This window comes from Gossypium hirsutum, chromosome D07 (genome assembly GCF_007990345.1).
Source record: "Gossypium hirsutum isolate 1008001.06 chromosome D07, Gossypium_hirsutum_v2.1, whole genome shotgun sequence".
In the NCBI taxonomy this organism is placed as follows: domain Eukaryota; kingdom Viridiplantae; phylum Streptophyta; class Magnoliopsida; order Malvales; family Malvaceae; genus Gossypium; species Gossypium hirsutum.
The window spans coordinates 26,279,414-26,293,183 of NC_053443.1; the positions used below are offsets into that span (position 1 = coordinate 26,279,414).

Here is a 13,770-nt window from a genome sequence, read left to right on the forward strand (position 1 = left end):
TTGAAAAATAACTATTGAATATTAAAATTCTTCGACACATAAAAAAAATACTCAAAACTAGGGGCAAAGCGAGAACAATCTTTTAGGGGGGCCGAATGAAATTTTAATTTTTTATAGTTTATATCTTTTTAATTTTTAAAGGATTAAATCAAATTTTTATAATTTTAGGAGGGACCAAAGTATAATTTTACATTTACTAATTTAAAATTTTTAAAAAATTAAGAGCTTAAATAACAATTTTACATTTTAGGGGGGCCGGGGCCATGCTAGCCCCCCTCTAGATTCGCCACTGCTCAAGACATAATAGCTTCGATATCAAAGACTCAAGACCACGTAAGAGTTAGAATATCAAATATATAGTTCTTAGTAAAAATCTTCAGTTAATGGAACCTAATAAAATATTTTGGGCTAATATTCGATTAAGGGTTCGTAATGCAAATGGACATCGAGGTATAGCTATCTGATTTGGTGTAGAGCTTACAAGTGCTTAGAGAATACCTTAGGTTGTGTATATCTTTTAGGCTTGAACTGAATCATTAATCATCAATCTCATTCATCCCACTACCCAATTTGGTATATATCTTATAGCTAACCCTAAGAGCTAGCGTATCTCTTAGTTGCATTGGTAATTATTCAACTACATCAACAAAATCTAGCCAACACCTCGTTGCGCTTTGCTTTAGTATTTTCCTTAATCTAACTATTACTTAAACTAATTACTAACTACAAATTGAATAATATATCTCGTAATGATTGAGAGTGAAATTCGTTATTATACCTTATACATAAAACCCCGAAATAAGCATTTAAAAGCACGATTTTAAAGGAGGGACTATTTTGCTCATTCACCTAACATATATAAGGACCTATTTGTCAAATTTTTTTAGTAGAGGGACCGGAAATACAACTTGGGTAGAATACAAGGACTGGTAGGGTACTTGTACCATAAATTTTCATATTTATGAATTTAACCTATTTAATAATCTGTATTTTATTTATATTGTCAATGTTGGCATCACACGAAACAATTAATATATTAAACTTGGATTAAAAATCTTGAAACAACTTGCAAACAAAAAAATAAATAAATAACAATATCACACTAATTTAAGGCTTTTAAAAAAAAACAATTGAGAATCATACAAAGCTTATAAATATATGTGAAAATTCATTACGTTTGGAAGCCAATTTTATTCATGGGATTGTCCAATATTAAGATATGATTAGTTTTCTTGTCGGTAGTCCTAGTCGATGCAACTACACCTTGTGATGGGACCAACGAGTGCTGGGATATCTATCCATCCAAAAATCCTTGATAAGGCCAAACAAATCCCACTCAATGTGTCATCTTGACCCAAAAAGTGCTACCACGCAAAGTAGAAAAATACGTTCAATCATGACTGCTCAAGACACCAAAAAGATGCCGCCAATAGTGAATAAGGATAGAGAGAATAAATGGAAAAAATGTGAGTTAAGGCTTTGTTTGATAAATTGCATGTAATCTTTGTTTTCTTTTCCTTTTATGATTTCTTTGCTATTTATGCTTTGCGAAGTCCACTTACAAAATACACAAAATATTTTCAATCTTAATCATATATATTTAATTTAGTTTCCATATCATTCCATTTACAATTATTCTATAAATATTAATGCTTAACTTTTAAAACAGAACGATCCCCTAAATAATAGTTACATTTTTATTCATTTCTCATTCATCGGAATTAATAATCAAATTTCATCTAAAATCCTTGAAACTAAATATCATGTCAGTAATATAAAAAACATTATGATCAAAATTTTTAAGCAAGTCATTTAATACATTTTTTAAAAAATCCTCTTGTGTTCTACTGCTAGATAACTTTAACCTCTTCCACTAAAAAATGTTTATCTTTTAGTAAAGAGTTTGTATAATGTTTCCATTTATTTCTCTTGAAAATAGACTCGTTGAGATTTTTATACATTTAAAGTTCATATCCTATTTCTTTTTTCTTTTTTTTTTTAAATTTTTAATAATATTTGAAAGTTGAAACAGAAGAGCCCGAAATTATCCTAACCCTATCTCACAAAAACTCAATTTTTCTCATTAATTACACTTTAATCGCTTACACCATTTCTTCTCTATAAAACTAAGCTCAATGAAATTTTGACCATAAAAAATTCATAATTTAACTCAAAAAGCAAGTTAACACCATTTTTTTAAGAAAATTGACTAAGAGTTGCTACCTGGTAGCTTGGGTCTTCTTCACTAACTTTTGGTTTTCTCTTGGCACAAAATTTAGAAACTAATTATATTTGTTTCCTATAAAACTAGATTCACTAAGATTTCCAGGCATATAAATATATATTTCTAATTTACTTTATACAATGTTTGGCAAATTTTTAAAGTTAGCCATAGCTGTTGTTTTTTCCCACAACAGCTTGCTTGTTCTTAAAAGAATTTGTTTGTCAATTTTCACAACTAAGTATTAGTTACTAACCTTTCATGCACTTGTAAATTAATTCGCTTATTAACACATAATAATTTCTTACCACAAAATCACTTGTTTTACAAGTTTTACTACACAAATGGATTTTTTCAATTTAGTCCCTCAAGGTAGTATAGCATGTACATATGAACTTGTTTACACTTTCAACTTTCATCTCACTTAATATATCACCTTCTCACTTTAATTTTTATATCACTAAATATCATTTCTCATGTATTCTTTCATACTAATATGTTTTTTAATTTATTTTGCATTCACTACACTTATTTTTATCATGGGCTTCACTTTAATCCTTTGAAAAATAGATAGAATTCATAGGATTACTTACCTCTCTAGATTTTACTTCCTTTGCTTCTCTTCTCTTCCTTTCACACTTTTATCACTTTCTTTCCTTTGTCTACAATACTTTCATCATTTTCTTCTCTTTGGTTTTCATAGAAATTCCTAAGATTTTGGGTTGAAAAGTTGAAATTTAATGGAGAATGATGAAATTGTAAGAAAACCAAATTTCTCTCTTCCTCCATGCAATGGACGTCTGGTGCATGGATGAATGAAGAAAATTCTTCATTCTTCTCTTTTTATAATTATAAAATAATGCAAAAAAATCCAATGGCAAATATTTTATCCTACTTTCCATGCTCATAATGTGCCAACACTTCATGAATTAATATGTGTAAAAAATATATTTATTTTTTATCCAATGGCCCATATTATATCTTCATCATAAAGCAATTCCAATTGCTTAAATTCAACACACGTCCACGAGCATTTTGCTAATTTTACCAAAAATTATCTCACTTGCAAAATGACTATTTCCCCTCTAACAAATTGTGATATTTACAATTGAGCCGTTCCCACTTTTGGTATAGTTATAACTTTATTTCTTCAACATTTCCATAGTTTCAATTTAATCCCTCAACTTTTTAATATTTATTATTTAGCTCTTCACATTTCACTTTTTTTATATAGTCTATACTAATCATTTTTTTTAGGCTAAAGCCTTAACAGCAAAGCGATTAGCACAACTTGAATCTAAGTCACACCTTAGGCGATGAACACCTTAACCATCAGGCCAACACATGAAATTCAATAACTAATCAATATTAAAATTAAACAAACCAAACCAAATAAAGGAAAAACACACTAAAGTTGACACGAGGTTTGATAACAACAGAATGATGACTTCACCATCTCCAAACAAAATTTAAACTAATTTCCCAAAATGATGACTTGCTATCTCTTGAGAAATTAGGGCTTCCCAAACTTTTACTAAAGGTAAGGTTAGGCTTCCTTTTATGATAGGCCTACAACCCTTTACATCATATAAACAAGTGAAAACAAAACATCTTACACAATACTCAATAGGGGATTATACAACAAAACCATGAAGTTAAAAGGATTTCCACCTTTAACCACTTTATCCATTCTTCCTCTAATGCCTCCAAATATATTCATAGGCGTAATTTACTTGAGATGCTCAAGCTTGTGGGATATTAATCAAGAAAAATAATTTTGAAGAGCTTTTTTTTCTATTTATTTTTAAAAAAATAAATTATTTACTGACTGATATATAAGACAAAATAATGTGATAAAAGTTTAAAAGCCTATTTTCTTAAAAATAAAAGGTAAGGGACAATTGACTATTCTGCCATTTTTATGTGAGACAGATTAATTTACCCATTCGTCCCAAAATGCAATTCTCTTTTTACATAATAATTGAAAGCAAAGTTTTCATAAATCAAGGAGCTAAAACTGCAACATTCAGAGTCAGAATTTATTTCAGTAACCTTTGTGACCACATCATCATCCATGATCTCCACCGATTCAAACGACCTCACTTCACTCTTTTTTCATGTTATTTGTATTCGAAGTGGATGGATGATGTGGTGGGAAGAGATGAAGAAATATTTTTTTCAAAATCCCAAAACACGTGATGAACATGAACCTTTTAAGTTAAAAGGAAAGCCCCATAGAAGTCTAAATGGCCTGTGTAGTATCATTACATTGAACTTGGAAGAACTCGTATAAGAAATGTACTCCACCACTTATCTATAGCAGAACCTCAATTTGCTTCTGTCAGATTCTTAAAGAGCAAGCAGAAACTGATTTCTTTTGGATGAATCCATCAAATGTGCTTCTGCACTCCTTTTCAATAATATATATATATGTATATAAACACTGAAGAAATTTTATCTGGTATCCTTACTTGCTACTGATCAAAAAATTTACGTATCAAACTCCATAGAGCGGTAACAAGATTTTGACAAAAGAGTATGCAAGTGCACCTGTGAATATGTAACTATCCACTCTATCAAGTATTCCACCTGGTCCACAGTCAAAAACAAAGTGTTAATATAGAGATGAGAAATAGTTTCTCCTACTTTTAACACAAAATGGAGGGGATATGATCAAGGAATCTCATATTAAGCACCAAATAACTCCAGCCAAACCAACAACAGCATCTTTTCCAATTGTTTAAGGTAAGAAAAGTTCTTGATCACCCTCAAGTGTATTGGAAAATCAAAATGAACACATAATCATGAGCAACTATAATTACCATGTCCAGGTATTAGGGAGCCAGAGTCCTTAACACCAGCATCGCGCTTGATCATCGATTCAGTAAGATCACCAAAAACAGATCCAAAGAAGTTGAGAAACCCGAAGGCTATTGCACTAAACCAATGAAAAGAACATGTAAAGTTAGTGAAATTAAAATTCCTATCGAAAATAAAAAATAAAATGCTCCGGGTTAATGTAGAGTTCAAAAATCCATGTCCCTTTTTTGATAACCACATTTACATAATTCCAGTCATCCCAATGTTTAACTCCTGGAGTGATTAACAATTGACACTAGCATTAATCCTAGCCAGAGATCTGTTTAATTTCAAAAGAATCAACAATTTTCAGTCATCATTGTTACTTGTGTGAAAGGACAGACAGAAAACTTCAGAATTCAAATTAAGACATGCACATTCACTAATGGATCTCTTCATGCATGCAGGTGGATGAATACCAAAGGATGCATCAATCATTAATGAAAATAAATCAATTGGTAACCCTTTGGTGTTCTACATTCTCTTATGGGGATAACATAAACTATTGCTAGAGTTTGTACCATCTTCAAACCTAATAGACTCGTAAGCTATATCAACAGTCAAAAATCTGACTCTTGATCTTTAGAGTTGAGACAACTTGCCCTGCATGGAAATGTATACCAGTGCGATTTGTACCTTAGTGTGCATTATTACTAGTAAGAGAGATTGAATACCTCACTAACGAAGCTGGCCAGCTAAAAATCTTTGATAATACTACAGAAGTTGCTATACAACCACCCAAGCCAACAATAGCTCCTTCCCATGTCTTCTTTGGACTTATATTAGTAAGTGGGGTCTTACCAATGGCCTGCATCAGAACAGGGGGTCAAACACAATCATGGTCCTTTGATGATACATCCATCATTTAAAAATGTAACAAAAAAGTCACTCACCCCAATAAATAGCTGTAATTTTTAATTTATTTGAAAATAACCACTGAACTGTAAGCCTGAAGCTAATGCAGCATTAAGGGCATCTTAAAGTTTTTAAACAAAACAAGATCTTGTTGATCAAGGCTATATACCTTTCCACCCAAAAAAGCATATGTATCTGCTGCTATTATACTGCTGAAAGAAATCAAGGTTGCCACAAGGCCTACTGTCCAATGAGCTTGGCCACCAAGAAGAAAAGGCCATCCAGCTCCTATTCCTGTCGAAAAGAAGTTCATGGTAAAACAGGTTGGTGAACAGTCATAATCGTTCCCCTTCCGCAACCAAACATGCAAAAGAACCAAATGCCAAAAATAAAGATGAATACAGTTCCACATATAAGGAAATAAAAGGAGTTTAAAAATTCCTTGATGCATTTTAAAATTACATTACATAAAGGGAATAAAAAAAGTTACGAGATTCATCATTCAGAAACACCAAAACCTTAGCTAAACCACCAAAATTTTAGCAAAAGCAGTATATAAGCTATTGCTACTCTAAGGAAAGGCAATTCTCAGCTCTATCCTTAAAGCTTAGCAAATATTACTGTTTACCAGTCATAGATTTGTCCAATATTTAGATTTGCAAACAGAAAAGAGCAAGAACCCATATTCTTACTAGTATTCAAGGCAGGAGCTGCTAAACCACATCTGAGCTTAACCCAAAAACAAGGGAGGTAGCCACAATAAAATAACCCAAACATGGTACTGCTGAGCTGAGCAAAACGAGGGTTTCCTCTTTGCATGAGCAATGCCGTAGCCACAACAAATGCAGCAGATGTCACTGAAATATCAATATTCCCAAAGTATCTGACAATACAACACAACCTCGAAATAAATTACATGAAATATTTTCAAAAATTTTCACCAGCAAAGTAGGAATTACAAGTTTTTGAAGGCAAGATGTAGCATTTTAAACAAAGACAAAGAAACCAACACATTAGTAGATATTATTGTAATGCACGCAACAACATAAGGTTACCATCTTACAATGTGAGAATGGGCATGAACGCACATATAACAGAGCAAACTCGCGAGACATATCGTGGAGGAGGTGTCATTCCTGCTGTGATTCCACGGCTCCTAACCAATTCAAAATACTCACGTGCGCCAAGGAAAACAGCAGCAGCCAAAGCCACAGTGAAAACCCATCCTCCAGCTAATACAGCACCTCCGACAGAGATCCCAATACCAAGTCCGAAAACGATCCTTTTTCTCAACTGACTTGATTTATGTTGTAACTCAGAAAAAGAATCCTTTGTCGTTGGTAAGACAGTGCCTTGGTCAACTTCCTACAACATAACTGTTTGAGTAACCATCTTTGAACAAAAGTTCCCTTCAATTGAATGGAGAAAAGTTGATAATCTCAACATAGATTAAAATGCTCATGCGTTGTTTATGACTATTTCCATCATCTATCAATTACTTGAAATTAGCAATTCTAAAAAAAAAATTCCAGAAGTTTTTAAATCTCTGACCACCCAAGTTCTTTTTTCGCTAATTCAACATGAATTCAACTCTTCAAGATTTCAGATTCTTTTATATTGACACATCAACAGCAACAAACAGATTAATCAAACGTTTAAAATGCAGTACTAAAACAGTACTAAGTTTTTAAAACATATGCATATATATGATTTTAACGGAAACAAATCCGAGCACAACCATAATTAAAGGTACCTCCTCGGCATTGCTTTCGTCGATACTTTCGGGTTCAGCACGGGCGACGGCCGTAATTAACCGCCGGTTGACGTAAATACTGGTAGGACGAACCCGGAAGACCGATTTCGATCCATGAAAGACAAAGTTAAGCTTGAGTTTGGGGGTTCTTCTAGTGGGAATTAGGGTTTTGTTGGATAAGAGACGGCATGGGCAACCGCAGAGAGAAGTCACAGAGAGTGGAATCAGATTGTACCGACTGATTTCAACGAAAGAGGCGAAAGAGGCCATAAAAGATTTGAAGCAAAAAGAAAAAAAGGGATGTGTTCTATAATTATTAACGGAGAAAATGAGGAGTCATATTTTCGTAGTTGTAGTTGTTGGATTGAGAATGAAGATTGTAGGATTGAGGGATGGGGATTTTCGAGAGGACTTGTCGTTTTATTATCTTTATTTTTTATTGCTATTTTTCTTGGGATTTTACGGGAACGGTTAGGTTAGGTTCGGCTCCCAAAGTGGTTACGGAAATTGCATTTCTTTCTTTGAAATCAAAATGAAAATGGAAAAAGATAGGTTCTCAAAGAAATTAGAGACGTCAATTACATGCCTTGACATATGGCAAGAGCTGACACGGTAGAAAGAAAGCATATGTATCTTTCTCATTATAATAGTAGTAGTAAAAATAATAATAAAGTTATTCTACTCAATAATCCTAACCATCCCCCACTTCTCTACCTCTTGACATGGCATTAATTTATTGTATAAAATTCAAGAAAGAGGTCTACCAATTCATGTTCAAGTTTAATCCTAAATTATTGCCACACTAAGAGGGACAAATGCGTAGGAACTTAGGCCGCTTCATTTTGCTCATTCTCTTCGGGGTCCTCCTCAGGGTCCTCGGGTTGCTCCAACTTATTGTTAGATTCCGACTCATCAACTGTTGTGTTTTCTCTTTTTGACGTTGATGTTGCAATAGGGTCGTCCATGGGGGGAATCTCTGTGTCTAAACCTCCACTCTCCATCTTAACAGTTGTTGGAACTTCAGTCTTAGCGCTGAAAGATTGTTGCTGACTCACTTCATTCTTTTCAGATTCTGAACCTTGGCTATTTGCTCCCCTATCTCCTGCAGATGGTAAGGCTTCAGACTTCGCGGCAGTATGTTGCTGCCAAGTTTCAGCTTCTGCCATCACACCCAATCCATTCCTCACTTCTGATGTGGCTAATAAACCTTGAGGAAACTCATGCTGGTACTGGTTTCCTGAACTTGATAATGGTGCTTGTGCTGACTCCAATGTTGCTATCGGTAGAGATACCTGAGGGCCCGCTAACCCTGGGACTTGGGCTTGACTAAGGACATAAGTCAACAGCTGAGCTAAAACTACTTGTGGGTCCGTAACACCCTGTTGAATTTGAGGGACCAAGGGAGGTGGTGGAGCACTGATATTAGGTGGATAAAGTGCTTGAACTCCAGCTTCTCCATATAAAGCCCGGTGCCCGTGAAACCTCTTCATATTTGCAATATGCTTTTTACCAGCCAAATGACAGTTAAAAACCACCTGAGTTTCACACTTAACGTTGCACAATTCACACATAAAAGGAATACCTCCCTTTGGTTTGGGAGGCTCGGATGGTCTTCTAGATCCTTCATTTCTTTTCACATATTTACCCCCTCGTCCCCCTCTCATCTTACGCTTCAAACCACGGCCCCGAGCTTCAGAGGGATTCCTTAAATTCCCTTTAGCTTCTGCAGGACCAGTTGTCGATGCTTCAGGTTTATTCACAATGTCCTGCTGCTGCTCATTTTCTTTCTTGTTGTCAGTAGTGGCAGCCAAGGAGGGAACCATCTGTTGATGTTGTTTTTCCTCAGATCCCTCAACTTTCTCCAATTGAACAATTTCTGATCCCAAATTAGGCACTTGCACACTTTGCTGTCCAGTTATAACTCCATTCCGCTTCTGCAGCTCTTCACGTACCTGCAAGTTTTTCTTATGCCGCTTTCCATTCTTATGCTGCTCCAGGATTTCTGGTCTGTTGCAATCAACCCTGCAAAGTTCACACCAAGCCATGCGTGGAGGTGGCCGGAGTGGAGCGGCAGGCACCTGCGCTGGTAATGTTGCATGACCTGGAACTGATGCTGAAGGTAGCATTGCAGCAGCTGCTCCATTTGGATCTAAAACAGAATTTGGTATAGCTGATGCTGCACCGTTTGAAGGAGTATGCTGACTGCCATTATGGCCATGACCAGCATGACCCAAGCTGCCCCCTCTAAAAGGCCTCCTACCCCTTCTTCCACCCCTATATGCAGATTGCATCTGTAGAATACATTCGAAGATAAGGTGCAATGTGAAATCAAAATAGTTATCAGATTCTAACAAGATCAAATAAATCAGAATAATAAGGCCAAAAACATTCTCAACTAAGCAATGTGAAATTAACTCAATCAGACAGAAGCGGCAACATAACATAGATATAGAGTATGGACATACATGTTGTGCCAACATGCAGCTGAACTGACCTTATAAGTAATCAGACAGGTAACAAGCTAACAACTCAGGTGCAATAAATCGGGACATAGGTTTTGAACAATATCAAAAACAAATATCACCAACAAGAAAGTATCCAACTTCTAATGCACACATTAATCACACTATACTTATAGAATATTAGTTTTTCAACAAACTGAAAATTAAAGATACTGTAAAAACATTTAAACAATTAGAACTATAACAACACTTTCAAGAATGTTTACCAAGAGAGAACTCTGAGAAACCTAGCATTAAACAAAACATAAAAGCAAATACTTCAAGGTCATAACAAGATGTGCTGTTCAAAGCCATAATAGAGTTAAAAAATTCCCGCAAGTACTTTTGCCACACTGCACAATGAACACTAGGAATTCTAAAGTTTGAAAGAAAGTATAATTACTACAGTAGTAATTACGCAGCCTTATAATTATAAGGAATTCTAATTCCATAGACAAGTTTGTCTCCTAGTGTGTAATTTCATCTTAAAAAAGAAATAAAAAATCCTTTTTAAAAGATGAAAGTCATCTGGCTAATTAACCATGTAAGTCCTCCAATTCTCAACGCTCCCCCCCCCCCAAAGAAAAACACACACACACTCTATAAATGGGGTACTCCAATTACACTCAATTCAGTAGGACCCACTAATTGTAATGGTTACCCAAACATGCCACACATGTAATTACAAGCAATTAAACCCAAATCCAAATATAGGTAACTTTCTATACACACCCTAGATATTAATCGATTGAAGTCCTATTTTATCTACAATGACTTGGAACCGACAGGATCTATATAGTGATAAAGACATATAAATAAGCAAAAGACAGTACCTATGATCAATGATTAGGGAATGTTTGGGGGAAAGGGAGAATAATAAATTGAACAGATCCACCAGAAACCCTATGCGAAAAGATCTCAAAGTGCTTCCCATCTAAAGTTTGGTAAGCATCAAGAAGGAAGGTGATCTAGCAACGCATGAGAATTTCAAATTTAAAACACGGGCAACATTTAACCAAGTGTAGAAAAAAAAATGAAACAGTGCATTAGTAAACAATTGCCTCAGGATACAGTGGATGTTAATCAGAAGAAAATAAAATAGGACAAATACAGCATACTTAACTGCATGGGTGCAAAATGACAATTGAAAATTGCCACACAAATAAGCAGCAGAAGAAGCATAGAGATGGCTCATTATGATTATAATTATGAGCCACAAAATAAACCAAATGATAGCAATCAAACCCAACATGGAGGTACACAATATTAAAGTTGTTTTCCCTCGCAGAAAAGATCGGGAAAGATAGATACCACTTGATTCAACAGAGCACATCAGTAAATGGTGCTCTCAGGCCACATGAGCCCTAAAGCAACCAGTAAAGAATTATCAGTATTCATGCATAAAATGGACCCAAAGCTACAGCTATTGTGAACTTTTAGGCTAGATATCACAGTCTTTATCTGGTTGCTCTAGCGATTTGTGACCATTAAATTGTTCAGTCTTCTAATATCTTGCAAGAAAGGGGGATGAGTGCCAAGAATTCAGTACCTCTGCTGACCCATGGACATTCACATATAAGCCTGATGGAGGAGGACAAGACACTTACCTCAAAATAAATGACAGCATTATTATGGAAGCCAAGCAATTACGTAACCTTCAATCTAGCACAAAGACAGTGATTAACAAAAGAGACAACATCTTCAATCGGTATCTAAAATTTGAACCAAGCTAAGCACTGAGATCTTTGAGCTCCTCAGGAAAAAAAATAAGAAGTGGTTGATTCCAACAAAATCTTCTCTGAGCCAAACACGACTGGGACCAGCCGAGCTCCTCTAAGAAGTATTTGCTGGACAATTCTCTTAGCACTTTTAAACAATAAGCAATCTAGGCCCAGTCAAATGTAGCATTGGTACACTACAGAGAGACGAACACGAACTCAACACAGCAAAGATTTTAGCAAGATCACATATAGTTGCTTGAGCAAAGCTCATTTAACTTAGAAATTGGGCATGTGCTAAACTGAGCCAAGTCAGGCAACTGATTCTGACATAGTCCAAATCTTAACACCATGTCATATCATCAATCAACAAACATTGGTGATTCATCTAAGAACAAGTTTCGGAAGGAAAGTATGTTTGAAACCGTGCTTCACACCATGACTGGGAAAACCCAATTCCCACTAACAAATCTTGTTCTTCTATGAACATCCTCAAAGTAAAAACTTTTCAATATCTCCATCTCAAACAATAATTATTTTTAGAAAAATGAAATCAGATAATTTGAAAATAATGTTCAAGATTCATCCTCTGGCGCTAAAGAAAACGTATGTAGACGTACTTATACAAAAGAACCCTAACCTGACGAGGCCGAGTATCTCTCTGAGCCGAAACCACATTCCCCGCATAATTCGCCGGCACCGCGGAGGAATCCGAACCCGAAACGGGAATTCCCTGCTGATGTTGAGGGTCCACCGCAGGCTGAGGTGGATAATAAACGGTGGGCTGACTGTGGTGGTCCAAGGGAACGCCAGGAGGGTGAATGGGAGCGGCTTCTTGATAAAACTGGGAATATTGTTGGGGATAAGAATCTTGAGGAGGGTAATACGGGTATTGCTGTTGTTGATGTTGCTGATTGCCGTAGGCGTAGGCGTAGTATGAAGCGGCTGAGTGATGATGGTATTGAGAAGGATCATATCCATACGCCTGCGGCTGATTCTGGTATTGCTGTTGGTACTGTTGCTGCTCCGCCGTGTATTCCATTGTTCTTCCGCACCTTTTCTTTCAAACCATCCAAGCATATCAAAATACAAAAAACAAAAAACAAAAATCTCCGCCCTAGAGGAACAAGAATTCGCGAGCAGGATAGACGGTGAAGATCACTTATTCTGTTTTGTTTAACATATTTGCATCCGTATCCTCGAGGATTGTTAATTTACAAGCACATACATCGAAAGCCGAAATTTACATTATTGTCATTTTTCAGCATTTGTAAGACATTTTACTTTATTTTTCAGCATTTGTAAGGCAACGAAGTAACTTGGGACAAATTAACATTAAAAGCTTAATTTTTTTAAAAATTTATCGAAATAGCCCCGGTATTCTATTATTTATCGGAATGGGTCCTTTTCCCCTAAATCGCATCCATGTTAGCGCGAAGTTAGGGAACGTGTCAAGAAATCGCATCCACGTAAGCGCGGTTTGTGTCCACGTCAGCAAAGCGCGCTGACGTGGATGCGATTTGCTGACGTGTAGAGCATTCCTGGGGACGTGATTTGCCCCGCGCGTGAACAGTTCAATGGTCATTTTTTTGACCGTTCCCCCCCAACAGCCCAAAAAAAAACTATAAATACCCCCACCCCTTTTTTTTCACAAACTAATCCCCTCTCAAATTTCCTCTCAATTTTCTCTAAATTTCCTCTCAATTTGCTCTCAAATTCCTTCCAAATTTCTCTCAAATCCATATTTAATCTCAATTTGCTCTCAAGTTCCTCTTAAATTTCTCTTAAATCCCTATTTTTAAATAATTTTAAAAAAAATTATTTTTTTAAATTTTTTTAAACCGTAAAAATTTATACGATTTC

The 13,770-nt window shown here is 35.5% G+C and overlaps 2 protein-coding genes across 2 annotated transcripts; both read right to left on the reverse strand.

Annotated features, from left to right (window-relative positions):
* Positions 1-4,233: 4,233 nt before the first annotated feature.
* LOC107954566 (phosphatidate cytidylyltransferase 4, chloroplastic) lies at positions 4,234-8,160 on the reverse strand. The gene is made up of 7 exons (XM_041096903.1): positions 7,689-8,160; positions 6,999-7,300; positions 6,628-6,818; positions 6,105-6,229; positions 5,755-5,888; positions 5,044-5,159; positions 4,234-4,810 (listed from the first exon to the last, which is right to left on the reverse strand). Exons 1-7 carry the CDS (start codon positions 7,956-7,958, stop codon positions 4,719-4,721), a joined length of 1,230 nt encoding a protein of 409 aa, XP_040952837.1. The 5' UTR covers positions 7,959-8,160; the 3' UTR covers positions 4,234-4,718.
* A 141-nt stretch (positions 8,161-8,301) lies between these two features.
* Positions 8,302-13,215, reverse strand: LOC107954565 (uncharacterized). The gene is made up of 2 exons (XM_016890163.2): positions 12,548-13,215; positions 8,302-9,979 (listed from the first exon to the last, which is right to left on the reverse strand). Exons 1-2 carry the CDS (start codon positions 12,947-12,949, stop codon positions 8,516-8,518), a joined length of 1,866 nt encoding a protein of 621 aa, XP_016745652.1. The 5' UTR covers positions 12,950-13,215; the 3' UTR covers positions 8,302-8,515.
* Positions 13,216-13,770: the final 555 nt, after the last annotated feature.